Here is a 25,909-nt window from a genome sequence, read left to right on the forward strand (position 1 = left end):
GGAAGCGTCAGTGTACCTTCGGATCTCCGGGCATGAAGGAGTTCACATAGTTGTTGATCAACTTGAAGACAAAGCCTCGGTCCATCAGGTTGAAACAGCGCTTCAGGTTTGGAAGGAAGAAGCCGTACTGTCAGTTTAATACTGAACTGCGAAAAAAAAAAAAAACACGCCCACCAGAATGCTGACCCCTGACCCCTGACCTTGATGAAGACCGCCAGGCTGTGGTTGGCGTTCCTGGCCGCGTCCAGGTTGTCCTTGTACTTCTGGGTGATGTGCGGCATCATCATGTTGACCAGTGTCTCCACCGTGTGGTGGAAGGAGGCGGAGAAGCGCTGGTTCCTGGACAGCTGTGGGGGGAGGTGGAGTGTGAATACAGGACGACAAAAAGCTAAAATAAAGCAACAACTTCCTTCTTTTGCAGCCTATGTGCACTGTATGAGTATGTATGAGTGTGTGTGTATACCACTGCTACCAACACTGTGAGTTTCCCCATTGAGGGATTAATAAAGACAATATCTATCCATCTATTGCACCCTTTCACTCGCTTGCACCGCGGCCTCCAGCTTCACGCCAGCCGAGGTTAAACACAATGTTGTGCGTTTGTTTTTTTTAATGGACTATGAACATACACACTCTGTCTGTCTGTGGTGCTGTGGCTGTCCGCGGGCCCTGGCACGCTGCATAACTACCTCGCTGCGCTGCCATCAAACTAACTTGAGATGCTTACCTTGACTTTACAGCTCTCAATCAGATACTGGGCCATGGACTTGACCAGGGCTTCAAAGAAATACCAGGAGTACTGCGGGGCGGACGGACATTAATCAGAGGAAACAATAAAAACAAGTCAACATCGCGCCTGTCATCATCGTAAACTGGCGCGATCGATTTTTTAAAATGAGCGCCGTCTTGTTACCTTGAGCAGCTTGTTGCTGGTGAGGAAGTCGGTGGAGGGCTTCAAGATGGCCGTCATGGCCTTAGCCAGCTCCTCGTGCACCGCCCTGCCATTGTTGCCCGTGTACGGCTCCGTCCTGAAGACAAACTGGTAACCGGGGAGGGAACAGAGTTGTGTGTGAGAGGAGTCCTTCGGCGTGAATGCAAAAACAGACGGCAGCAAAGTGTCAATCACACCTTCACGTACGACCTCAGGTAGTGCTCCAAGCCTTCCTCGTGGCACTGCGCGACGATGTGGATCATCACTCTGAGAGGAGAGAGAGCAAAACAAGAGCATGTTTTTGTGTCATTTAAAATGATTATTATGACAACACTCAATAGTCTTACTGAGCTGTACTTCAGGTCAAGCAGAGGATTCAAGTAAAAAAGTAAATAACCGAATTTAGTAGTCAAACATTAAAAAGTGTGATTATTATTGAGTTTCAGATTATCATTGGGTTTGATCTGCAGATTTTAAAGAAAAAGCAGCCTCATTGTAAACTTGCCTGGTGACGTTGACAGCCACGTCCTCCTGGGTGGCGCTGGTGAGCACCCGGAACAGCTGGTTGAGGGTGGTGGGCAGGAACTTGATCATCACGTGACTCTCCATGGCGTGCAGACTCTGTGATTCATTTGAAAATGTGCTTTATAAAACACTTCTGATCATCTCTGAGTCATCGCCACTTCACTCCAGCGTCACCAGGCTGCTCTACCTTCAGGTACTTGACCAGCTCTCCGCCCGGCGCTTGGGGCGCCACCGCGCTGCTCCTGCAGTACTCAAAGAAATTGTGCAAATGCTGATCCTAAGAGACACAAAAGCAACACTTATTCCACAATGCCGTGATCTGTGACAATTGCAATCCAAAACGGACCGCGGGGTCCAACAAACCTGAGAGTAGACGGTGGACACGAGGTGGGTGGACACCTTGAATAAAGGCTTCCCTCCATCCACCCACTTGACTTCAGGGCCAGAGTGCTGTATTTCAATTAACACAACAACACTTGGTTACTCAGGATTTAACATCAAGTTTCATTTTTTTAAACCAGAATCAGAATACAAAATTCATCCTAAGGGGAAAAAAATATTTTCGTTGCAATTCCAACTCAACATGTATATATATACAAAAAAAATATATATACACATACAGTATATATGTAAGAGTATCTGCAGGTATACATATAAGGTGAAAGTGTGTAAAGTCAACATCAGTTATAGCTCTATGTTGACATTAAGTGTGACTTAATGCACAAAATAAATTTTCATGTCTAAATTTTCAAAAAACACACAAACATAAAAGCCTCCAGACCACAGATAGCTCGAGATTAAAACAATCAGACAGCCAGAGTGGGCGCTACCGCACCTTGCCGGCGCTCTCGGGGCCACTGAGGTATCCGGCGGGCAGGTTGGCAGCCACGGGGACGTGGTTCTCGCTCATGATCACCCGGCCGTCCTTCAGCAGCGGCAGCCAGGCGAAGCCCACTGGGAGAGGACACCAGTCAGTCGACGCTCCCACACATATTAAAGTGGGACGAGGGCTCGGCGCACTACCTTGAGTCTCCACCAGGTCTCTCTTCTTGGTGCTGGCCTTGCTGTTGCTGTCGCAGCTGACGTGGTACAAGGTGAAGAGGAGGTGGTGCTTCTCGTGGAGCTGCGTCGGCAGCTCGATCTTGAACTGTGGGACAAAAAATGGCACAGGTCACACACACGGACCGACAATATGACTTGGGTGTGCGATTTCGCCGTGTGTCTTACTTCGTCGTAGAATTCGGGGCTGTTCTGGTGATGCAACACTGCGGCAAAGGCATTTTTGGTAAACAGGTGTCCTCCGGGTCGGCCGTAGATGCACTGCCAAGGGTCGACAAAGGTTAGACACATCAAGACATAGAGCCTACATGTGTTTTTTTTGTCTTGTGACAAGTACAACAAAAAGATGTGACCAAAGTGAGATCAAGAAAACACAATGAAAAAAATGGCATACACACACAAAGACACGAGCACAACATGAGGGATCATAGGAGTTATTTACGATGCCGTAAGAGACCAGGACAAGAAACTGGATCTGAAACACCTGGAGCTCATCTTGACTTTTTAATTAGAATATGATTAAGATAAGATAAGATTTTTTTCTAACTTGCTTTGAGTTAGTCAGCCTCTAAGAAACGGCACTCCTCAAGCTCCTTGAATGTTCATTGCTATGTTGCGTGGCCAGAGGGAGAAGAGAATCAACAGATTTTTTTTACCTTCATTGACACAGCGTCTTCCTCGTCTGAGTCTCTGAACTCAATGCAGACAGCGATGTTCCTCGCCTGAGGACAGGTAGTGGTGAGAAACCCTGTTGTTAACCTCTCACAAGTAAAAAATAAATAAATCTAAAACCACTGCTGCTGCTCCTTTAAAAAAAAAAAAAAAAAAAAAAATCTGGTATACCTTTGCAAAGGACTTTTGGCCATCGTACTTCAAGTGCTTGGGGTAGATGTAGAGGTGATTGTTGTAGATGGTGAAAGGCTGAGAGCACTTGGCGATGCACGGCACAAACTCCTCCACTTCAAAGAAGACTCTGGGCTTCTCGCCGACATCAAACTGCTTCACGGGAATGTAGGATGAGGTAACACAATCTGTGGGGAGGGCGGAAGGGAGGGTGGGAGAGTTAGAGGACAACCTGAAGCTGCGGCCGCAGGAGCAACTGTTGTCTCTCGAGTCTTACTTGTCAAGTCGGGCGCTACATTGTCGATGGTGACGTCGAGGTTCCCCAGGATGACGGGCAGCTTGGCCATCTTCTCAGGCCTGCCCAGGAGAAAATGACTTGTTTAGTCTTTGCCATACCCTCCTCAAACCCGAAAAAGCGGGTTTGGGTCGTAGATGAAGAAGAAGATGAAGGAGGAGGAGGAGGGGGGGGAGCACATTTTCCTTTCTGGAAAACACCTTTGAGACTTTTCAGACAGTCAATAACCCGCAGAGACGTGACTCACTTTCTAAAATCAGCCAGCAGCTTCAGCATGTCATCGTTGGACAGCTTGTTGCCGTCCTGCCTGTACAGAGGGGAGAAGCGCGCATTCTTGTCCAGCGTCCCCGAGGCGTCTCTGAACAAAGTCCTGAGAGAAGGAGGGGAGGGGAAAAACCAAGAGAGTCGGTAATGGATGAGTGAAGAAACACTTGGGAGACATTCTCTAAGGGGACGACTGTTAATGTCCTTCCAACTTAGTTAATGTCTATTGCGTTAACAAATATTTAATTTAGGCTGATACAAGACAGACACGGCCTCAGATTTGAGAGGGCTGAGTGTGTTTTTTCCGAGCTGATTTACTGTAAAGGAACTTGAGAGACTTATTGTGCAACCTTCATTTGAAAGAACAGATGGGAGATTATTAAAGATCCTATAATATACACATTTTATTATCTTCACGCATTTGTTTTAATCACAGACTCCAGCGGGGCAGCTATGTGGCGCTGTGTATTGGTGCCCTTAGCGACATCATAAAGGGATGGTTTTAGAACAATGCGTTTCATCACATACTTTATTTGACTGGTGGGTTGAGCAAAAGATAAGTTATTGCACGTGTATGTTATAAGGAGAGCTAACGCAAACGTTCATCATAAAGATAAAGACAAAAGACAGTGTTTTTCATACCTTGCTGCCCAGGCAAAAGGCATCCTGTACTGACCTAACCGGTGACACGCCAACTTGGCATTTTTCAAGACCTTCTGCGCCACCTAGTGGAGAGCAGAAAAACAAAAAAAGAGTCTTAACCTACAGTTTTCAGCAGTACGGAAATACGCAGACACGCAGAAATCCAACACTGACTTCTGCCTAAATTAAACAGTGTGCTTCCTAATGCGGACTAATCAGCTGAAATCTGTTGAGTTGCCTGGTGATTCAGCACCTTGCTGGAGTCTGAACTCTTCATGTAGGCCTCGGCACAGCTGTTGATGCTTCCCTGAAGCACTTTCTCGATGCGCGCCACCAGGAAGATGTCCGGGTGTGGGCAGGTGACGGAGAACAGCCCCTGTGGAGACCCGGTGGACGAGCTCAGTATTACAAGGAAACTGACAGACTTGAATAAGATGCGTTTAGGGACTGATCTGTCACATGTATTCTGTATCTATTCATCTTTCCAGTAAACATAAAAAACATGTCACTATTTTGTTCTTGATTATATGATCTCATTATAAATTATTGTATTAATCCTAATGACTTCAATACATTTTCCCCTCAATACAAACAAGACAATTTTTTTTCTTTCTTTTTTTTCTTTCCATGACTTACAAGTCGTGGATACTTCAGGGCCGCCTCCGGCACGCCATGCACCAAGCACTGCCCGTCTGGGTGGGCGTCCCCTCCTCCGTTCATGTACTGACTGCTGCTGCTGGGCACCATGGCCCTGACGGACGGGTGGTTGAGATCCACGTGGAAGTCTGAGGAGATCTTCCTGCCATTCTGGATGTCAAACAGTGACAGGGTGACGTAGAAAGGCTCCACCTAAAAAAAAGAAAAAGAAAAAAAAGAGGTTGGTCTCCGTCTTTCACTCTGCTGGATGATGGAACCTGTCGTGGCCGGTCTTACGTTTGTCGTTGGTCCTTCCTCGTTCTCGGCCACGCAGCTCTGCAGGTTGAAGGCCAGGTCGTGGCAGTTCACCAACACGCGCTTGCCAAACTTCTCCTCAAACTGCTTCACGTCCGGCTCGATTCCCGAGAAGTCAAGTTTCTAATGGAGGCACAGAGGAGGAGGGTTGGAGCTCACGGCTGAATGGAAATGAGCAAAACTTTTGCTGATCACATTCAGCCTGATCTGCACATGATTACCTGAGTGTCTGGATCCAGGGTGAACAGCTTCAGTCTGGTCTCGCTCCGCAGACTCCGAGACTCTATGTCTCTGGTGCTCTGAGGAGAAGACACAAAATTTAAACCTGCGCAAACAACCATGAAACCTTGTCTGGTCTGTCCAAGTTGGACTAGGGCTAATATGACTACGATGCTTTTACCAAGCCAGCCACATTGGCATGATGGGGATAGATTAGATCAGCGAAGCTGATTCCAAGCTGTTACCGTAGGCTCCACTCAATTTAATTCCAAAGAATTGTTTCGAGATTTCAGACAAATAAAAGGCAGCTTTGCTCTGCTTGCCATTGGATCAAAACAAGCTGGAACCTCTAAACTGATCTGTTAGTTTCTAAATGTGCAAAGGGCCAGTGGTTGAGTTGACACAACCTATGTCACAGGGATGAGGTCAATCTGAAGCTTTGCGTCACTCAAACATAAGATCACATCCCCGAGGATGAAGCCTTGTCGCAAAGAGGCCCCTCTTCTAAAAGTCTCTGTTTATTTTGGAATGACTTGTTGGGAGAGTTAGACGTGAAGATGGACCCGTCGTGAGCTCCCATCTGAGAAAGCAGGACCCACCTGAATGCTGTCCATGCTGCCGGAGGAGCTGTCTGACTTTCCGAGATCATCATCTGAAAAGATAAATACAATAAATCAGTGGGCGGAGGGCGGGGCCAAAAAAAACGTAGAACATAAACAGTCCCCCGTCCCTTTTGCTCTGAAGCCACACTGATCTCACGCCGACATGCAAAAAGTTCAGTAAACAGTGATTCAATCGGACTGGGAATCATTCGAGATTGGAGTGGGGGGCTCGCTGAAGGGCTGGCAGAGCTCTTTAAGCTGCATGTTTTCTTCCCGTGCAAGTCGCAATTAATAAAAAGCTGAGGAGTTAGCAGAGATTAGCCGAGTGTTCAGTGCAGAGGCATTCAGCCTTTTCCTCTCCGCGCCTTAAGCCCCCCGGGAGACAGGAGGTGAGTATTAGTAGGCTGGGTGGTCTGCTATCACGTTGCCACAGACTATATACTTCAAGAAAGGAAGTAGTGACGGGGACGCCGTTGCGATTGCACAACGTCTCATTAGATGCATCCCCTTGGCACTGGGAGGATCCCAGAGTAAACAGCAGAGAGCGACGGGAGGTACGAAGAGGCCTCGAAGTGCAGTGGATTATTGTTATACACACGGTTTACTCTTGTTCACGGTACAAGAGTAAAGTCTTATTTTACAAAATAATAACGTTAGTTTATGCTAGTTTTAGTGTACTGACTTATTAGAGTGAGACAATTAGAACAGCAAAGTTTTATCTGTCTGACAATGTTGAAGCTGTTTCAATTTGGAAATTCAAGTTTATGTTACAAAAATGCATTTTTATAGCAGCTGTGGTCATTTATTAGTCTCTTCTTTTCAAAGCGGTAGAACTTTAATATATCAGATAAAAAAACCTTATTCTTAATGTATTATCTTAATGTATTATCTTTATTGTCTAATTGTCTGAAAACATTAAAAAAAAGATTCCAGTTACCATAAGCAAAAGGTGAGGTAACTAAACAAACAAATAAAAAGGACATCTTTCAAAGAAGAGCTTTAAATCGGACAAATCAGAGGAGATGAGCAAAAAGAAATAGATTTCCACTGATCTGCCTGAATGTCGCATTTTAATTTGCACTGCAAAACTTCACTCAGCCAGTCAACAATGGAGCAGACTCCATTATAACTCACTTTTGCAGCGCGACCACATTAAAAATATTTATGTCTGCAAAGAACATTTCTGTGATTCAAACGTCTCTCCGAGACTCTTTTTGGCCGACTCGAAGGCCTGTTATGCAACTGATATCTGCAGGACCACACACACACACACACACACACACACACACACACACACACACACACACACACACACACACACACACACACACACACACACACACACACACACACACACACACACACACACACACACACACACACACACACACACACCATCGTGAATGTCTCCGTTCCTCTTCTCCTGCATGGCCACCTCAAAGCTGTTATGCAGGATCTTGTTGAGCGTGTTGATCCAGTCGTCCATCTCGGCCTCGCTGTCGGCCGACAGCAGGTAGGTGCTCTTGTCCTGCATCTTCAGCTCGAAGGCGAACCGCCGGACCTTGTTGTTCTGCAGCAGCGGAAAGGAGAACGCAGGGGCAGAAAAACAATATCAACTTTCATATCGGAGAAGAAGAAGAAGAAGAAGAAGAAGAAGAAGAAGGAGAAGAAGAAGAAATCCAAAGGGAGACTTTTGTCTGTCACTGATATCAGAACATTTTCAGTTTTGCCAAACGCACAAGTTTGCTTGATATCAAATGACCGACGGAGGAGTTTTAGTTTTTCCACATTTGAAAACCAAATCGCCAACTCCGGACAAGGTGCGGCTGAAGGAATGTTCCATTTCACCATCCAAAGCTAATGTTGCAGCAGTGCCAGCTCGGCCAAAGGCACAAAGTCTTATCATCAAATCAAAGCCAGCAACTTCTCGTTTGAGTTCGACCCCCTGAATTCAACAAAGCTTCAACAGAACTTTGCTGCCGCGTCGCCGTGTTTACGCCAACGAACTCAAAGTCGCATATTTGGTCGCCACATGCTCGATTCACAATTACGCAGTGCAGCAAAAATGTATAGTGTGAGCTCAGTGATTTGGAGAGGGAAGAGAAGCTAAACCCTGATTTAAGCAAAGGGCCACAGACAGCAGTTGGACGGTGAGAGAGTTTGGGAGGAATGGAGTGTTTCCATCTGCGTTAAACAAAAAAAGAGTCTTTGACTTGAGCCTGGAACGCAGCAGACCCACAGCCTGAGGGTCTGGTGACGTCCACACGGGCTGATTATCATTAATAAACAGAAATAAAATGAAAAACACCCAATATGTTTCTTTTACTCCAGCTCAAAGTGTGTGAAGAAGAATAGCTGATTTTTTCCCCTTGCTTTGCAGAACAGATATTTGATGTGATAGTAGAGATTGCAGTTCCTTACTGAAATAGGTTGACGATAAGTTAAATGTGCTGTATGTTATTTTCTGATCTATTTCCTCATTTTTCTTAACATCTATGACTCCACTGGCTCCACGATTTCAAAAAGCATCTTTAAATATCCAGAAAAAACATCTTTACTTAGTTTACAGCCTCTTGAAGAAACATTAGGATTCCAACACAGGACTGCAGCTTCATCACATCTAAGAAACCACCGACACCTCAGCCGTGGTCTTGAAAACTACTTGAAGAGATACGCAGCACTATGAACCAGGCAAAGAACCCTTTTTCTTAAATAACCTTTGGCCGAACCGTTCCTTTCGTCATCGTCCGATCGCTTTACAGGCCTGTGAAACCTTGACAGACAAACTACGCGTGTTGGGCTGTATGCTGGCACGCTCACAAAGCCGTGAGGCCGCTCGGAGTGAAGCATGATGTCACTCTTGCATACCGCTACAGCTCCAGAGTCAAACATCTGTACTTCAGATCGAGGCCGCTGGAGCTGGAAGCCGCGAGTCGACTGCGAAAAGATCTCACCTCGCCTGCGGAGGGACCAGAAGCTCTGATGCCAGCTGTGCATCATGCAGGTGTCACCAAGTTTCATTCACTGTATTCAAAAACACGTCTGTCAGTGGATGTCCCATTGGAACCAGTGTTGTTTTTGTTCGGCGCCATATCTAAAGATCAATATAATTTAGATGAGCAATTATACACTTAGAATTATTTTCTTGATTGCAAATAAAATGATTTCAGCGAAATGGAGAACTGCGAAACCGCCAAATGTATCTCAATGGGGGCTGAGACTGAAGAGTGTTTACATGATGGAAAGAACGACTGCAACCCTGCAGATGATGATGGACATTTTTGAGAGGAGATGGACTCAGGTTTCACAATATTTAAATGTTGGATGAAGTCTTGGAGGACCAGGGATGATGTGTTTTTTATTTCTTTTCTCTTTCTGTGTATATAAAAGGATGTTCATCCTTTCATACCAATGCCAATGTGTCTTTTATTTACACAGGTACAAAACCCAACACCTTCAAAACTCTGCTGCGCTCCTCGGGAGTGAGCTGCCCATCCAAGCACACTAAATCCTCCAGAAATCTTGAAGGCATGAGGATACCTCCAGTACCACTCTCCTGCTTTGGCATTTCAGCTGATAGCTCCCTCCCTTCAGGGGAATCACACATTCCTGGAGTAAAAAGAAAAAAAAGAAAAAAAAGAGACCCTCTCATCCGTGCGTAGCTAAACATCTAAATATTTGAGTATTGCCAGCTGGCTGCCACATTGCTGCAGAAATCTGTTCCATATATTGAGATGACGGCTGGATAACGACGCACCCGCCGAGCCTCGGCTCCTTTTTTTTTTTTTTCACATGGCATCGATTGTGGGGCTGAGGCAGGAGAGTGCACGGAAGTGAGGCCTCAGCATTCACCTTGTCTCATCAGCTGAGAGTCAGCAGGAAAACGAGACCCTCGGGAGGAGGGAGATCTCCTTACAGGGAGGGAGAGGGTCTCCAAGACACCTCGCACCGGCCGTCTGTCTCAGTTAGAGGAGCTACAGCTGCGACTGGAACCCCCCCCCCCCTCCCCCCGTCGATATTTAATGTTACTCTGCATGAGTAGAGTTCCCGCTGAACGATTCAGTTTGACTGCGAGGCCAAGCCTTGTGGTTCCACCGCAAAAACAGGACGTCCTGCAGTCTGTGTGTGTGTGTGTGTGTGTGTGTGTGTGTGTGTGTGTGTGTGTGTGTGTGTATGTCGGCCTGGTACCTGAATCACACCCATGCACGAGTCCAGGAAAATGCTTCCTTTGGGCTCTTTGGAGATTTTCTCGTCCTTGTAGAAGTTCAGGTTGTAGGAGCCGTCGCCCAGCTGAGTCAGGTGGAAATACCTCCTCTTGAATGACTAGAACAGAGAAAAAAAAATACAAGTGTTTGTCAGCAGAAGTTTTGTCAGCAGATTGAAGTCTACGCTCTGAATTTAAATCTGATTGACTGTATTCACAACTTTATTCTTCTTCCCAGACTCCAGAGGAGCGGCTTTAGATCAAGCTTGACTTTGATTCCGAAAACAGCATTTTTCCACTTAAAACGTACTTGCAAAAACTGATGCTCAATAATCTGACAGAGGCTCAAGTCAGGTATTTTGTGCCCTTTGTGACATCACAAAGGGCCATTTTCCCAGAAGTGTGCAATTTAACTTTTTGAGTTCACACCAAGTGGAGCAAACAAAAGAGACAAACAATGCATTTCTCACTTCGGGAGAGTTCAGAGAATACTTTCATTCATTCATTGACTTGTCCGCCACACGCATCACAATTTAAATGACATCAAGGGAACCGAGTCTCACCCTCATTGTGACGCTGATGGCGCTGTTCATGTTGCCCTTGTACAGCCAGCCGTGTTTGGTGATGCCTCCTTTGTGGGAGCCGAGGGAGGCCGTATCCTAGCGGGGGTGAAGACACACGGCGACGCTATTAACTGTTAGTTACTGCACGATAGTCCTCCAACCTCCTGTGCCATGATTTATATCTCTAAATCAACGACTGTTGGGTAATTATCATCTCGTCCAGCAGGAACAAGTAGCTCAGCTTCAGAGGGGCTCAGCGTGGCTTCATTTGGATATATCGTCAACAGATCCTCATCTCCCATCGCCGCTGCTTTCAACACAAACGCAGCAGAAAACCTTTGATGTCGTGTTTTGAGAAGAGACAGAGAGCGACGAGACGGAGGTCGTCCTTGGTCCAGACGAGCAGGGAGAGGAGGATTAAACAAACTAGGAGCCCAACTAAACAAACAAGGCTGAAACACCAGCAGATCCGTCACACGCCGTCCTGGACACCTCCAGCTTTTGGCAGGAGGAAAAGCCCCCCCTCCCCCCTCCATGCCATTGCAAACTGTGAAAATAAACCAGCGGGGAGTCATTTGATGACTGATTACGCTTTTTGCTTTTGGATCAACTCCGCGTGAAACAGAAGATTTGTTTTTATTTTAGTTCTGCCTCCCAAAATTTGAGAGAAAACACGAGAGGCGATGCATCCCTGAATATTTCACTTCACAACAATGACCTTTCAAGATGTTCTTTTTTATATCTAAGTCCAGCACAGCTTCTGCTACTCAATCTGACGGGCCTGGAAGGGATTAGAACACCTCCAGTTCGACCCAGTGAAGTTACCTTAGAGGCATCTGGATTCTGCAGAGGATTCCTCTGCATCAGTGAACCACGACATTGAAAACAAATTACTGGCTTCAATCTCTGTAATGTCCAGGTCACTTTAACAGTAAAGAACAGGTTATTAAACCTCAAAAAATGAGATTTTTTTTTTAATCTTGGGAGTTTTTTCAGTGAGTTTTAAGAGTTAGTGGCCAGACAGAGGGAAACACTTCATTTGTGCACCTAATGGGGGCGTAGTTTGGTATATTTTTGTGCATTGAAGAAGGCCAAGAAACATCACTTTCATTTTGCAGTCATGTCTAAATCAGATAAAGACAAAAATGTATAATAATCACATATACTACACACAGAAACAGTACTAATACACAAATTAAAAGAAAATAAAGCAATATTTTTACTTTCTTTTTCTTTGTGAAATAAAAAGGGCTTTGGTTGGCAAAACAGTAGTGCAAAGAATTCCAACCCCAACAAACCATTTCCATTTAATTGTGGCAAAAGGCACATCTGTTGTAGAGCCTCGGCAGTTCCAGTTTGGCAGCCCGCATGCTACTTTCAAGAATAACAGAATCACTGGTGTGGAAACAATGTCCAAAATAGATAAGACTTGTTGACCGGACGTCAGTTACACGACGAGTGGAAATCACAGAAAACAGACTCACCTCGTCTTTGTCGACATCCTCGTCCACTTCGAACACGTGCACAGCCAGTTTATCAGGCCGGGACACTTTGCTATAAAGTGGAGCAACACAAAAAAACTCTTGATGAAAAAGACCTTCAGCAACACAAAGCAAAAGCACCTAATACATGGAAATAAATAAAATAAATGCATCAGAAATAAATTTAGCCTGGCAAAACACAAATCCAGAAGATTCCAGGACTGATGCCAACGAACGAGGACTTTCTGTTTTGGACGTCAGTAGACAAGTCCAATTTTGTTTACGTGCTTTAATATGTGCAAGTGTTCCCTGCAAAAAAAAACAGCTTTTCAGTGCGGTGGCAGATTATTTGATTTATTGCTATCCCTGTGTTTTTCTAAGATGAAAAAGTAATAGCACATGCTGACGGCTGTCCGAATAAAACCGCAGGACCGTGACAACGTGGCAAATGCAAATTCCAGAAAGTCCAGGAGTGCAGAAACCCGCAGCACCTGAAGCTTCGCAGAGAGACGCAATTTAGGTGAAAAAAAAAAACACAAAAACTGTCTGCTGGAAAAAAGAAAATGTGCCAGTGGTTTGAAACATTTTCGACTGAGAATAGTTTTAACAGACTATCTGCGTCATGGCGCATTGTCTCAACTTCCCAGAATTCCGCTCAGTCAAGGGAGCGTTTGGCAGTGGCGCCGGTGTCAAAAGGCACAGAGTCATTGTCAACTCCAAGCAAGCGGACGTGTTTTTTTTTTTTTTCGGGGAAGATCCTCGACTCTGTTTGATGACGGTGGTTTCCACACCAGCCGCAGTCGGGAATTATCCAGCGTGTCATGAAAAAGGAAACACTTATCCCTCAACTCTTTTGATGCGCGGAAATAAGGACATATTTGAATGGCCTGTTTCCTTGAAATTGAGCAACAGCAATTGTTTTTTTCCCCCCCAGAAACAGGAAACAAGTAGGCAATGTTTTCCGTTTGTGTTCTGAAAACACAAAAGACAGCGTGCGAGCTCTCTTCCCTTTAGTTAGTCAACACGGGCAGCCGTAAATTACACAGAGAAGAATCACCTCTGTGAGCGGAGCGTGCGGCCGTGTCGCGCTTTATCATTATTATGGACTTACTTTGGAAGTTGCCGAAAGTCCCCAGAGTAGTCCTCGTACTTGTAGTTGACCACATGCCAGTCGGACTTGTAGGTCTTAATGCACTGAGAGGAAGGAAAAAACAACAACACAAAAACACGTTGAGGGTGTCAGCTGAGGAGGATAGAGTGATAGAGGTGAGAAGTGTTTATGTCAAGTTTTAAAGAAAAAAAAAAAATCTAATTATTTGCCTTCATCCACTATTACAAAGCTCATCTCTGAATCTTACTGAGAGATTTTTTAAAGCAAGTCACAGTGCATCGCCCTAATCTCAGGAAGACAAGTATTTAGCGAATGACTTGATAAACCAGAGTTGTGAGCTGAAATCCGAGACCTTCCTAATAACACTCGCTAATGACCACTTAGGTATGGAGTGTGTAGGATTTAGAGACGTGAAGCTGTGTGGTTCCCTGATGGGTAGTGTTTTTAACTACGCTGGACACGAGACAGTTTAGTTCTCACCCTGTGATGTAACCAGCAGGGCCTCTCTGGTTCAAATTCAAGGTCAGAAACTCTCCAAGCTAATGCTTGAGTGCAGCCGCCCTGTTCATCAACAGTGGGCCTGACTTAGCAGTGTGTGTTACCCACAGTTTTGTGTCATTAAATTAGTTGTACTGACAATAGCATTGTCCTCAAACCATTGCACGGTGGTGTGGTGTCACGTACAGCTGTTAGCTAACGATGCTAAACACAACTTTCTAACTTGCGTTCCTTGTTCCTGGCTCCCTACTAGTTACTGGTAATAGTAATAAATCCAACTGATCAAAATTTGCATTCTAGACTAAACTTTAAATAAACAAACATTATTATGATTATCAAAAGCAGTGTGTGAAACAAAACTCCCAGTATTCCTTGAAAAGGAAAGCTAACGCCATCCCAACACAGAGCAGTGTACAGTAAGAGCCTCCCTTTGCCCGTGGGAGGGGCTGTATCTTGCCTTCCTCAGAAAAGGAGACATCTGTTTATTGTTACGAGTCATAGATGGGAGCAGCTTGTTGATGTCTATTGTGGAGACCTACGTGCCGTTTACCAGAAAGCCACCGGGGAAACGCAATCGACCTGGTCGAGCGGAGAGGTTTTTATCGGAAACGGAGGAGCTGCCGCTGAGTGCGTCCCGCCAGCTGTCCCGGCGGTGCCGCGCTTCAACTTTACTTGGGATTTTTGGTTTCGTTATGACCTCAAAACAAGGCTCTGTAACGCTGACCTTTGACCTTGAGGAGTGAACCACAGGACAGGAGTGCCGGGTCGAAAGAAGTACTGAAACATTTACATTACCGTCTCCTGCTCTTAACAAAAGATGTAATGAGCAGGATTCAACAGACAATTTTACAGTTTACTGAAATTAAATTAGATACAAGTATAGAAAAAGTGCATTCTGAAGCTAGTTATGAGGAATGCTTTGTCTTATTTCAAACAGAGAGACAACAGACGCGTGAAGACATGAACCAGCAGTTACCGGAGGTTTGATGTATTACAAAGGCTGCAGATATTAATGGCACTACATCGCTGTGTGTTCTGTAATTTGTGACAGAAGGCCACTTCCAGTCACGACCGTTAATGAGCTCTGGTGCCTTTTTACGTAACAGTCTCTCTCTTCCTGATGCGCCGCGAACAATGTGGCTAATATCGGGTCGCAAATTGGCTAATGACTCCCATTAGCGTCGATGATCTGCGTCAGCGTACGTTTACAGAAAAGAAGATGGACTTTTCAAACCACTTCCCTGCTTATTGGATTGAAGCAGGTCATTTGCATCCAGGTACTCCACGTCACGCAGCAAAATAATCATACCGTGTTGCGGAAATTCGATTAATTTGTTTCCTACATCGCTGCGGAAAAGAAGGCATAAATCGCCCAATGATAGCATCGATGTTTCAATCCAGACCAGTCACCAGGAGTTGGTGCAGTGATATAGTGAAGCAAGGATGCAAAAAAAAAAAAAAAGTATTTCCACTGTCTTTTTCCACCAGCCACACCCAGATGACTGGGATGGATAACGAGTGGTAGGAGTGAGTGGAAAATACACATATTTTGGGTGGCCGGTGCTGCTACAGCAGCAGCAGCAGCAGCAGCAGCAGCAGCAGCAGCAGCAGCTTACCTCTTGGACAAACAGGCTCTGGGCTTCTCTCTCTGCATTTTCAGGCACTGTGGGGTGGAGGGTTCTCCCCTGACGTCTCAGTGTCGCAATCTGCGGATGACAGTAATAGCTCACTTAAAACAGGGGAGGCATTATCAACCTTTCAAAAACCAACTGTTCCAGAAAACACAGCCACAAAGCAAAATTTAACGTGAGTTAAAATAAAACGTTCAAGCTGGACGTCAGCTTCACGGCTTCTGTTCTCAGCTGCGTTAGGGAGGCTCTAGCAAATATTTTTCCGAGGGAGAGAAAGCGCTGATGTCTTAGTGATGGTTTCGTGAGGTCAGCGTGCGAGGGAGGCAGGACGCTGCTCGGCCCCAGCAGCCGCCAGCAGACCCACCCTGAGCCGCCCTCCCCGCCTCCCCGACTCTGTGCCACGGTTTGAATCGCCCTTTGTATTTATGAGTCAATAAATAACATGTTTTTTTTTAAAAAAACAGAGAACAATTGATGCCAAAGGATTTAGGATTTTTTTTCTTCTTTCCATCGATTTTTTTTTAGCCCAATAACTTCTTAACGATGCATCACTGTGACGACACCAGTTTTTAAACTATGTTGCTATTGGAAAAATAGCAGTTGCACGGTTCTGAAGTGGCAGCTTGAAGTGACTACCAAGCCGACACCATCAGGTTCACATCGCAGGATTAATTCTGAAATGCAAAAAAATAAAGTGCATTCGACCGCATAATCCCCCCGCGAGCACCAGTGAAATATGAATGCATCCATTTAACCAGCGACCGTTCGGCCGACGGCGCTAAAAGGCTGCTTTGTGCGGCTCGCCATCTGTGTCGGAGCGCTCGCTCTGTTTTCTAAGATGTGACGGACGCAAAACAAACCACAGACATCACAGCTACAATCTTTTTTTTGTAGAAAAAAAAAAACATTTTTTAGATCAGTCAGTACGATGCAGCCCACACAGAATTGAAAAAAGCCAACAGAAAATATTTTTGGATGGAAAAACCGGAAAACTGGAAAAATAACACTTTCTAAATTAAGAAATCATTTCAGACCAGTGAATTAACATTCCTGAATGAACCTTTTTTTTTTTATCAATTAAACTCTCTGGCATTCCTCCGTTGCCGTCACCTTCGTCTGAGTGACCTCACATCTACATCAGCTGTCGCCACCACACATTCCAAATTCCTCACGTCTCTCCTCCGTCACCGCCACCAGGACAGGTTTCCTGCTGGGGAGATCAGAATCTCTGCATACCGAGCAGCAAAAATAAACAGGCTTTCAGAGGGTGAGAGCGAGTCGGGAAAACTGCGACAGGAAACGTTTAATTGGGCGACAAGTGGGCGGTGGAGAGGCTGCGGGACTCTTCAGTGAAGTGGGTCATAAACGAGCAGGGAGGCGCTGGTGTACCTGGTACAGAATCTTCACTATTTTATCTTGGAAATCTGATCTGACCTGATCTGGAGCAGCCAGTTCCTAACCTTGCACTGCATCTTGAAGACGCTTCTTTGATGCTTTTAGTTGCAAAAAAAAAACAAATTTCATTTTGAAGAAAGTGATGATTTAATTCCTAAAAGCAAGACATGCAATGGTCCTACCCAGAGCTGAGGGGTACAGGGGCAGGAGGAGGGGTTGGCGGGGGGGAGGGGGGGGATCTCACGTGGAAGTGAAACAAACCCTGAGCTGCTCCAACTCGTGCCAACAACAGTTTCCAGATCAACATCAAATGGACATGATGTTACCGTTGGCCCAGGGAAGGACCAGCGCAACGCCATCACATGACTCCGGGGGTGCCAGTGCGATAAACCAGAGACTTTATGGTGGTTCTTGTGACAGAAGAACGGCCAAAAACAAGATTTATACCAAAGCAGCTTCACAGGCAGCAGGAGATCTTCGTTTTCTCTCCGTCTTTGGCAGCAACCTTTCAGCCACTATTACCGCCCTGCGCCCCGGCCGAGGCTCCTGGTTTTGCACACGTGCTACCGGACCCCCCCGCCCCCTCCCCCCCACACCTACAACAAAAGGTAGCCTTGTGATACAGGAGAAGACAGAGTCTCAGCTGGCTGCACTGTTTGTCGCAGCAGCTGTTTGGTAAAAAAACTTTGCATAAAGCGTAAATTCTTACAGTCTTATGGTCGTCACTGAATGCATCATTCATTTGATTTTGAACGTGTGAAATAAAACTCATGTCTGACTTGATTTATGACTTTTAGATTGGTATCAGCTTAACATACTGCCCATAAATACATGAATAAAAGTTTATTTGGTTATCCTACCCTGACAACGGTTCTTATATATACAAGAATATACATAGAACAATAAGGGTCTTGCTCCTGGTTAGCTTGCACTGCCATTTTTTGAGGAAGCCCACCCCAACATGCTGTCCGGCGGGCTTCCTTAAAAATTTTACACACAGCATCGAGCTTGAGAACCTACCTGCCTAAAAAAAAAAAAAAAAAAAAAAAAAAAAAAAAAAGAAAAATCCAATCTGGTATCATGACTGCTTTTGACAGCGGAAAAAAAAAGTATCAACAATTATATAACAGCTCCTTCCTTCACACCTTCTACCAAAACACTTGGGCTTTCACACGATCGCATCCTCTCCTCCCCTCCGACCGTCCCGGCAGAACCCCCCCAAACCCCCCCTGCTTCAAAATGTTGCGACATCTTTCTGTAAACAGCGGGGAAATTCACTCCCGCTGGAAGGATGATGAAAGATGTTCGCCCTCCGCTGCAGCTCATAGAGCCAAGTGAGAGAGGAGAGGAACTGTCCCAGGTTTTTTTTGCCACAGGTGGGGAAAATGTTTTGAGAATGAGTCCTTGCATAGTTAAAAGACACATATTCGAATCAAGACAAAAAATAGAAACTTTGTAGAGCATCGGTATTGATGTGTAAATCACCTGACTCACTCTTGTTCTAATCCTGCGGGGACCAAACCAAACATGTTAAAGTCATCACAGTTAGAAAATGACTTTTTTTCTCTCGCTGCAGGCGGAGCAATTACAGTAGAAACTCTACAGTTTCCACCGGACCGTGAGACAGAGCTGCGGAGAAAGTTTGGAGAAGACACTCTATCCCCTCATCGCTGCCGCTTGCTGCTGCTGCTGCGGCGGCTGCGAGTGGAGGATGCAAACTCGCTTCCTGAAACACCGGCGGTGGGCCAGATTTCCATTTTAGATTTTCCGTCTCCATTGTGGAAAGTGTGAAGGGAGCGCACGCCCTGTACAGTGTGCGGGGAGATAACGCTCGCTCTGTCACAACACCGGAGCCAGAATGGGCCAATTAAACAGATGGCCCCTGACCTGACTCCCGGGGGAGGGGATATAAACACTGAGTCCCGCGTGATCGACCACGCCTCGCACTCACAACACCGCGCCGGGAAAAAAAATAATAATGAAGCAGAAACAACTAAGAAAACAGTGGAGTGGGCGGGAAACTGATGGTGTTTGACAGACATTAATAAACGCTGCGAGTCTGTGTTTGCATTTCTGTGACATTTCTCACATTTTTAGGGCAGAAACTTGAGAGGAACTGTGGGGGAATCCAATAATGATCCCAAAGCGTCCAGCAAACACTAACCTTCCATGCTCGCATCATTACCAATTGCCGGGTTTGCAGCCGAGCAAGATTAAAAATCCTTTTTTCAGGTGTTTTTTTTTTAATATAGCGCACAAGAAATTGCTGTGAAACTCACCTCAAAGTCCTCCAGGGGGAACTGCAGCATGTCCCTGAGGACGTCGCTGAGGATCTGCGTCTTCCGTTGCACCAGAACATTTTCGTAGTCGAGCGGCTCGATCACTTTCGGCTTCACCTGGATGAAGGACAAAGGCAGGGGGAAATCGTCAGGTGGGCATCAGGTTCGGTGCTCAGCTGGTTAGCGATGGTACAGGCACAAAAAGGAAAGAACATTAGGAGATATACAGCACTTCAATGGCCATTTGCAAGGAGGTAGCACACACCTGGTTAATGTTGAAGTCTAACTATTTGTTCTTTGGCTGATCTAAACTGAAAAAAAAAACGTCCAAAAAATCTTTATTCCAGCTGTAATCAGAAAGTAGCTTTAAAAGCTGCTGTGGTATCGGCAGGTGAATTTACATGGCATCAAGCCTGAGCACCTACATTCCTGATGTTGTTGTAATGACCCACTAAACCCCGAAGCTGGGTGGAGCTTTACAGTGTACAGTGAAAAGACGGCAGCTGACTGTCAACACCTGCGGCTGATGGCAGGAGGAAGAGGAAGAGGAGGAGGAGTAAGAGGAGGATAAACCCGGCAGTGGGAGACGGCCGAGTGGCAGGCGAGCGCTGACACATCTGCGAAAGCTGAGCGACGGCGCAGCAAAAACAAAAAAGGTGCGACGCCCGCACATCTGGGACCGATAACAGCAGCATGACCTCAGACATGCAGTCATCGCGGCTATCGCGCCGCTAAAGAATACATGTTGCTAGCAACCCCGGTAATAATAGAGGGCGGTTCAGGGCGAGGACACAGAGGGTGTGGGGGAGCAGGGGTACCGGAGGAGCTGGGACGGTGCCACCGGGTCGGTCGAAGTGCAGCAGGTTGCGACATGAGCAGCTGCATCTGATCGAGCGGAGAAGAAACAGGCTCCGCTATTAGCACACCTGCCATTTCTGTTGTAGCTTCAATGGGACCAACCTTACTGCGTACTGCTTCTTCCAATGTGCATATTCTTTTGTGTTCTCCCCGCCTATGGTGGGAGAATTTCCAGCAAACTGACATCCGGTTGTGATCAAACTGTTGCTATAGTAGCACCAATGCTAATCTCTTAAGCTAAGCAGCTAGTTGCGTTTCCATTACCCCTAGAATTGCGCAAAACCGAAATATTGCAATAGAATTACGTCTTATGCGCTTCACACCATTCACTGGAAACACCTGTAAATTGCAATTGTACTTGTACTCGAAATCTTAAAAATATGGCTTTTATTTTGTGAAAAATTGTGATGGAAACACAGCTTGTGTTGACACCTCGTAGAAGAACTTTCTGTCGGGTCTTATTCTGTGGTTCGTCAAGGCAACTTTTGGAAGACCACTCTCCACGGGTGTGACCTCCACAATACGATACTCATCTCTTTATGTACAAAGGAAGGGAACTCGCAAGATTGCTAGCTCGCCAGCAGTAGAGAGATGTAGATATTTCTGCAGGCAGGACAGGTAAGTCAGGAAGGGATTAAAGACGATGCGGGGAGATAAGTGTGTGTGTCTGTCTGTGAGGTATTTAAATGTCTTTATCACAGAGCCTGAGAAGGAGGCGGAGACAGGAAAACAGCAGAAGGCCACAGTGGATATGAACCGGTGGGCTCTGAAACCCCTAGAAGTGAACAAACCAACAAATTTTACGTCCTGCAAGTTAAAGGAAGTCGGTGGAAGTGACTGAAAGGCGTCGGGAAGTTTCGGATCCCTCGTGGGAAAAATAAAGGGCAAAGTGCATTTTTCCATCACCTCACCACGAGGTCACATTATTTAACCGCAAACTGTCAATGAACCAAGGCGAAATTAGCTCCTTTTTTCGGGGAGTGTGCGCTAACGCACAACGCTCTGGCAGTCCCTCCCTTTGTGATGTCACACATTCAACTGTAGCCAAACTCCCTGCTCCTGCTGTCCTAAACACCCAGAGAGACACTTTTTGTGGTGTTTAGGAAATAGTTCGCGCTCCGTCCATATTTGAGTTTTGCTTCGGATGTATCGGTCAGACCGCAGCAGTGTTGACGCGACACTTGTGACTCTACAATGTTATTTTTTTTCCAGCGCCTGGAAGTGGTCGACCACATACACACAGCAAACTCAGCAGTGACTGAGTAAGTGAAACAAGCTTGTGGGAAGTCAAGAGCAGCCTCGTCATTCCCGTCCAAAAAACCCACGGTGCTGACAAAGGTTGCCGCCTTCGACCTTTCGGTGACTCCACTATTGTTACGTTAGCGCCCACAAATGACCTCCCTACAGTGACAGTAGCGCACCGTCAAGCTCCACTTCCTCACGTGTCTGGAGACAAAAGCAGCCTTTCCGACAATCAGGAGCAGCAGCGTAAATCACATCTGCAGATCAGCAGACTGGAGACCGAGAAACCGACGGAGGCGCCTCATCCGCCTCCTGTGCCGTCCCGTCCCGCAGCCTCGCAGCAGCTGTTTGGTCGCGGCCGCCGGGGGTGGGGGGCACAGGGGGAAACAATGGTGCTGTGTAGTGCTTCTCCACCAACTGATGCATTCAATCACTCTGGAGCAGAGGGACAGAGGGAGACGGAGCAGCACCGTTTGACTCTTGAACCGCAAGAAGGCTTTTTTATTTCTTTTACGAGACGCCGTGCGCTGAGGTAAAACTTTAACTCGGGTCGACGCGTCGGCGGATGCTCACATGACACCTGTCTCCCCTCCCCACCCCCCCGCCATCCTCCCTCTCTGGCAGATTTTATGATTTTATGCATCTTTAACGGCACCCGGTGGGCAGATCAGGAAGGGAAAACAAAGTTTGAAGATTCCATGGAAATGTCTTGAGGAGTCGGCTCCAGGCGACTGACTTACCGCCACCTGTGGCACTGCGTCTACCTCAGCCTCGGACAAACTGCGATACTGCTGCGGGCTCTCGATCACCAGCTCCTTCTTGGAGCCTTTGGCCGCCCTTCCTTGCATTGTCAACGGCAACGGCGGCGAGATACGTCCAGGTTAGATCCCAAAGAGAGGTGGACAGCCTGCATCTCAGGCTGGAGGAAAACCTTTAAGACTTGCAGCTGACAGACTGATTGACTGACTCACTAGCTGACTAGCAGACTGGCTGACTGGCTGAGTGACTGGCTGGCTGGCTGGCTGGCTGGCTGTCCCTACAGCAGCAGTTCCCTCCGAGAAGCTCTGTGCAATGTGAAAGCAGCAGACTGACGCCCAGGCTGAGCAGGAGGAGGAGGAGGAGGAGGCAGCCCCTCCCACACTCAGCTGTACTGCCTGGGGGAGTCAAACACCCAAACGCGCACACACACACACACACACACACACACACACACACACACACTCAAGACACGGCACGCTCTGGCGCAATGTGACCCCCACACTGTCCACCTGCACGGCGACCCAAGAGTTGACAAAAGGCTCAGCAAAAGACAAACATTCCTGGACTAGTGGAGTCCGGCTGAGTGGGTGGGAGGGGGGGAGGGGCAGAGGAGGGGGGCGAGGTAAGGGGGAGTCCACGCCTTGTGTGCACAGCTGAAATAAGAAGTTCATCATCACGAGGAGCAAAACAAGGGAGACGAGACGTGTGTGGTAGGAACAAAAAAAAAGATCAAAGAATCCTTCTCATTCATGCAGAGTGCAGCGTGAGGGCGGCAAACCGGCCAATCGGCTGCCAGGGTTTCTTTTTCTTTTTCTCCAGTGGCGAACGCTCACATGAGCGTCACAGTGAGCTGTCATTAAAGACGGAGTGATTGTGGCAGAGTTTTTAGGAGGGAAATCTTCATGGACTTTTACTGCCAGTAGAGTGAGGAGCAGGGTCCAACCTCCAGAACAGGTCCAAGCTCAGTCGTCCATAATGTCATTCAATCCCTGGTGTTAGTGTGCACCTGTTTCAGCAGATTAATCCGTTTTCATTCATGGTGTTGACCATCATTAATGTTGCTGATCAGCACTCGACTGGGTAGATAAAGGGTAAATGTAAAGAGCATAATTCCCATCCTCCTCCTCCTCCTCCTCCTCCACCTACATCAGACCTCCAAGCCCAACCTTCATCACAAACTGTCACAGTGGAAAATCCTTTGCTTGTATTATTATTATTATTTCTCGAAGCTGACCTGCGACTCCACTGGCTGAGCGAGGCTGAGACGAAGACGGTGAGTCACGGCTGATCTCAAGATTAGCGCCAGCTCCCGTCTCGCTGTTTTGTTGTTGTTGGTGCAACTGCTGCAGGGGCATTCCACCTCAACACCCCCCCTCCAAATCACCACCGCCCCACCTCCCTGAGCCACCTACAAGGGGGTCCGACCGAGGAGGCTGTTGTCTTTTCACGCCCTGGTGTCAGAGTTTGGGGCGAGGAGACGGTTGGGGGTGGGGGGTGGTGAGGGTGTGGGGGTCAGGTCAGCCAAGCAGTGGCCCACCCTCCCTCACGGGGCCGTGGGAGAGGGGCGTTGGTACGGTGGAGCAAGATGAGCTTAACACAACACAAAAAACATTGCGAGGATCATTGACCTGGTAGTGATGTTGAAATACCAATGACTGAAATGTTGGGTGGATTAATTCTTCATTGAGTAACAAATTGTTTTGATAGTTTGTCGGACTCGCAGTGCAGAGCCTCCTGTATTCTCCAGTCCAGGAGGTGCGGACATACAATCACTTTGGAAGCGCTGTTTGACCTCCAGCTGCTATTAACGTACAGCTAACAGGCCTCATGTTTGGCTCAAGAAAACCTTCTTATTCATTCATCTATTTTTTTTAACCATTATCATCACATCTTGGTGCTCTACTGGCTCAACTGTTTCAACTCGCACTCGGCTACAACTGGACGGCGCCAAACAAGGACGTCCGCCGTCTTTGTAACAAGCGTTCTGATTCAATTTGTCAAATTCATCCTCGGACTATTTTCACAGGATGTTTTTCACAATCATGACCTCCCTTTGATATATAAAGTCTTGGTCTTGTCTGGGTCTCGATACTCTCTAGTCTCGATAAGGTCTTCGCCTCGGGTGTTGCTTGTTTATTCTCACACGCTGTCAAACGCTGTTTGGCTGCTGATTCATCTCAGTTCAACAAATGTGTTTGCACTTCACTAAAAACACCATTTGATGTGGAGGGTGCCCTCTGCACTCCTCCCCCACTCAGTCAAAAATATCTGGAGCAGTCGGACTCGGACGCTGATATCATTGTTGCCCGTGTCCTTGAGTGTTTGAGTGTAACGTGCACGAGGAGTGTGTTTGCCTTTAATCTCTGCGCTCGTTCAAAGGCTTCCTCTCCCACACATGGCCGCGGCAATAAGAGATAAGTAACATCAGAGAGACTTCCTGGAACGTGATTCCAAAGTGACACGTTTTGGCCTGAGCGCTCCAGCAGAGAATCTAAGACGCTGCAGTGTTTTGCTGTGTTTTGACAGCGGAAAGCCGGTAGAAACTGGGTTATTTTAGTGCCTTTTAGTGGCAGAATAAACAAGCTGCGACAAACTGACAATGGTCAAAAGCATATCAAGGAACTTCCGAAGTCAAACTAAGTACAACCACTAGTTTTTGGCAAGTACATTGGCTCGTACATACCTATAAATTGGTACTTTTGTGCATCATATTATGCCACTGTTGTTCCTTCCAAACTTAATTATCCCAAGATTTCCAGAAAAAAACCCAGCATATTTAATCTTCTTTTTGCGTCCCGCAGAAATCGTCGCTATTAGCATCCAGCTAAAGCCATTGCTTTGTTGGACCGCGCACGTGGTTGCGTGGGGACAAAAACAAATATCAAGGAGCTTAGGGCAAAGTCATTTGATTTCCCATCACAGACAATACTGTTGGGAAACACCAGTAGAGTGCAATTTAAATCACACCATTGGACACTTTCTTTCAGAGACAAAGCAGAACCTTTGCCACTGATTTTGATTTTACAGTTTGGTTCTGGTTCTTCTCTGCACGCCAAACCAACAAACCCCAAAGCTTTTGCCGGAGATGCATCACGGATCATTTTATAGAGGACTAATAAAGGCATTAGCTCACATTCACTTTGTCACACCATCTGTCACAATAAACCAATTAGCCCATGCATGTTTGCGTATGTATTGTAATGTAATGCAATTGCGGCGCTGTTGCAATCCAATTTGGTTTAGCGCAGGATGCCAAGTTGGCAAATAGCTCATCGCAACATCTCCACCCACCTTCTCATTCATCATTAGTTTCTTCACAGCAGTTTGTTTGGAATCGGAAGTCAAGAGGACATTTCTTCTCCTCCTGTTTATTTATTTCTGGTAGTTTGTTGTCACGCTGCTGCGTTTAATCATCGCAGTGTTTCATTGAATAACAAAAGCCCAGCCTGACTCACGACTGTACATCTTGACCGCATAACATGGGCTTGATGCAATCAGTCGGCTTTTCCCAGTATTGGCCGAAGCAAAAACAGGGTGTTACCCGGAATGTAACATAA

The 25,909-nt window shown here is 46.5% G+C and overlaps 1 protein-coding gene across 3 annotated transcripts in view; it reads right to left on the bottom strand.

Moving 5' to 3' along the window:
- LOC142897387 (dedicator of cytokinesis protein 9) overlaps positions 1-25,909 on the bottom strand; it is a 63,759-nt gene that overhangs the window by 12,953 nt on the left and 24,897 nt on the right. For 2 of the 3 annotated variants that reach the window (XM_076039680.1, XM_076039678.1), the window contains 28 exons: positions 19,494-19,610; positions 15,805-15,894; positions 13,691-13,773; positions 12,583-12,652; positions 11,099-11,194; positions 10,520-10,654; positions 7,727-7,901; positions 6,329-6,381; positions 5,732-5,809; positions 5,493-5,633; positions 5,196-5,408; positions 4,813-4,935; positions 4,560-4,642; positions 3,901-4,023; positions 3,636-3,715; positions 3,359-3,546; positions 3,172-3,237; positions 2,684-2,776; positions 2,480-2,603; positions 2,292-2,410; positions 1,820-1,906; positions 1,644-1,733; positions 1,437-1,552; positions 1,129-1,198; positions 914-1,039; positions 728-799; positions 201-347; positions 17-100 (listed from right to left, as the gene is read on the bottom strand). In XM_076039680.1, the coding sequence (XP_075895795.1) occupies positions 17-100; positions 201-347; positions 728-799; positions 914-1,039; positions 1,129-1,198; positions 1,437-1,552; positions 1,644-1,733; positions 1,820-1,906; positions 2,292-2,410; positions 2,480-2,603; positions 2,684-2,776; positions 3,172-3,237; positions 3,359-3,546; positions 3,636-3,715; positions 3,901-4,023; positions 4,560-4,642; positions 4,813-4,935; positions 5,196-5,408; positions 5,493-5,633; positions 5,732-5,809; positions 6,329-6,381; positions 7,727-7,901; positions 10,520-10,654; positions 11,099-11,194; positions 12,583-12,652; positions 13,691-13,773; positions 15,805-15,894; positions 19,494-19,610 (3,042 nt within the window). Of the gene's footprint in view, positions 1-16; positions 101-200; positions 348-727; positions 800-913; positions 1,040-1,128; positions 1,199-1,436; positions 1,553-1,643; positions 1,734-1,819; positions 1,907-2,291; positions 2,411-2,479; positions 2,604-2,683; positions 2,777-3,171; positions 3,238-3,358; positions 3,547-3,635; positions 3,716-3,900; positions 4,024-4,559; positions 4,643-4,812; positions 4,936-5,195; positions 5,409-5,492; positions 5,634-5,731; positions 5,810-6,328; positions 6,382-7,726; positions 7,902-10,519; positions 10,655-11,098; positions 11,195-12,582; positions 12,653-13,690; positions 13,774-15,804; positions 15,895-19,493; positions 19,611-22,333; positions 22,656-25,909 lie in introns of those variants that run through there. The other variant, XM_076039679.1, reaches the window with a different exon arrangement.

This window comes from Nelusetta ayraudi, unplaced genomic scaffold, assembly GCF_046127955.1.
Source record: "Nelusetta ayraudi isolate G7.1 ecotype Tasmania unplaced genomic scaffold, CSIRO-AGI_Nayr_v1 ptg000060l, whole genome shotgun sequence".
NCBI lineage: Eukaryota > Metazoa > Chordata > Actinopteri > Tetraodontiformes > Monacanthidae > Nelusetta > Nelusetta ayraudi.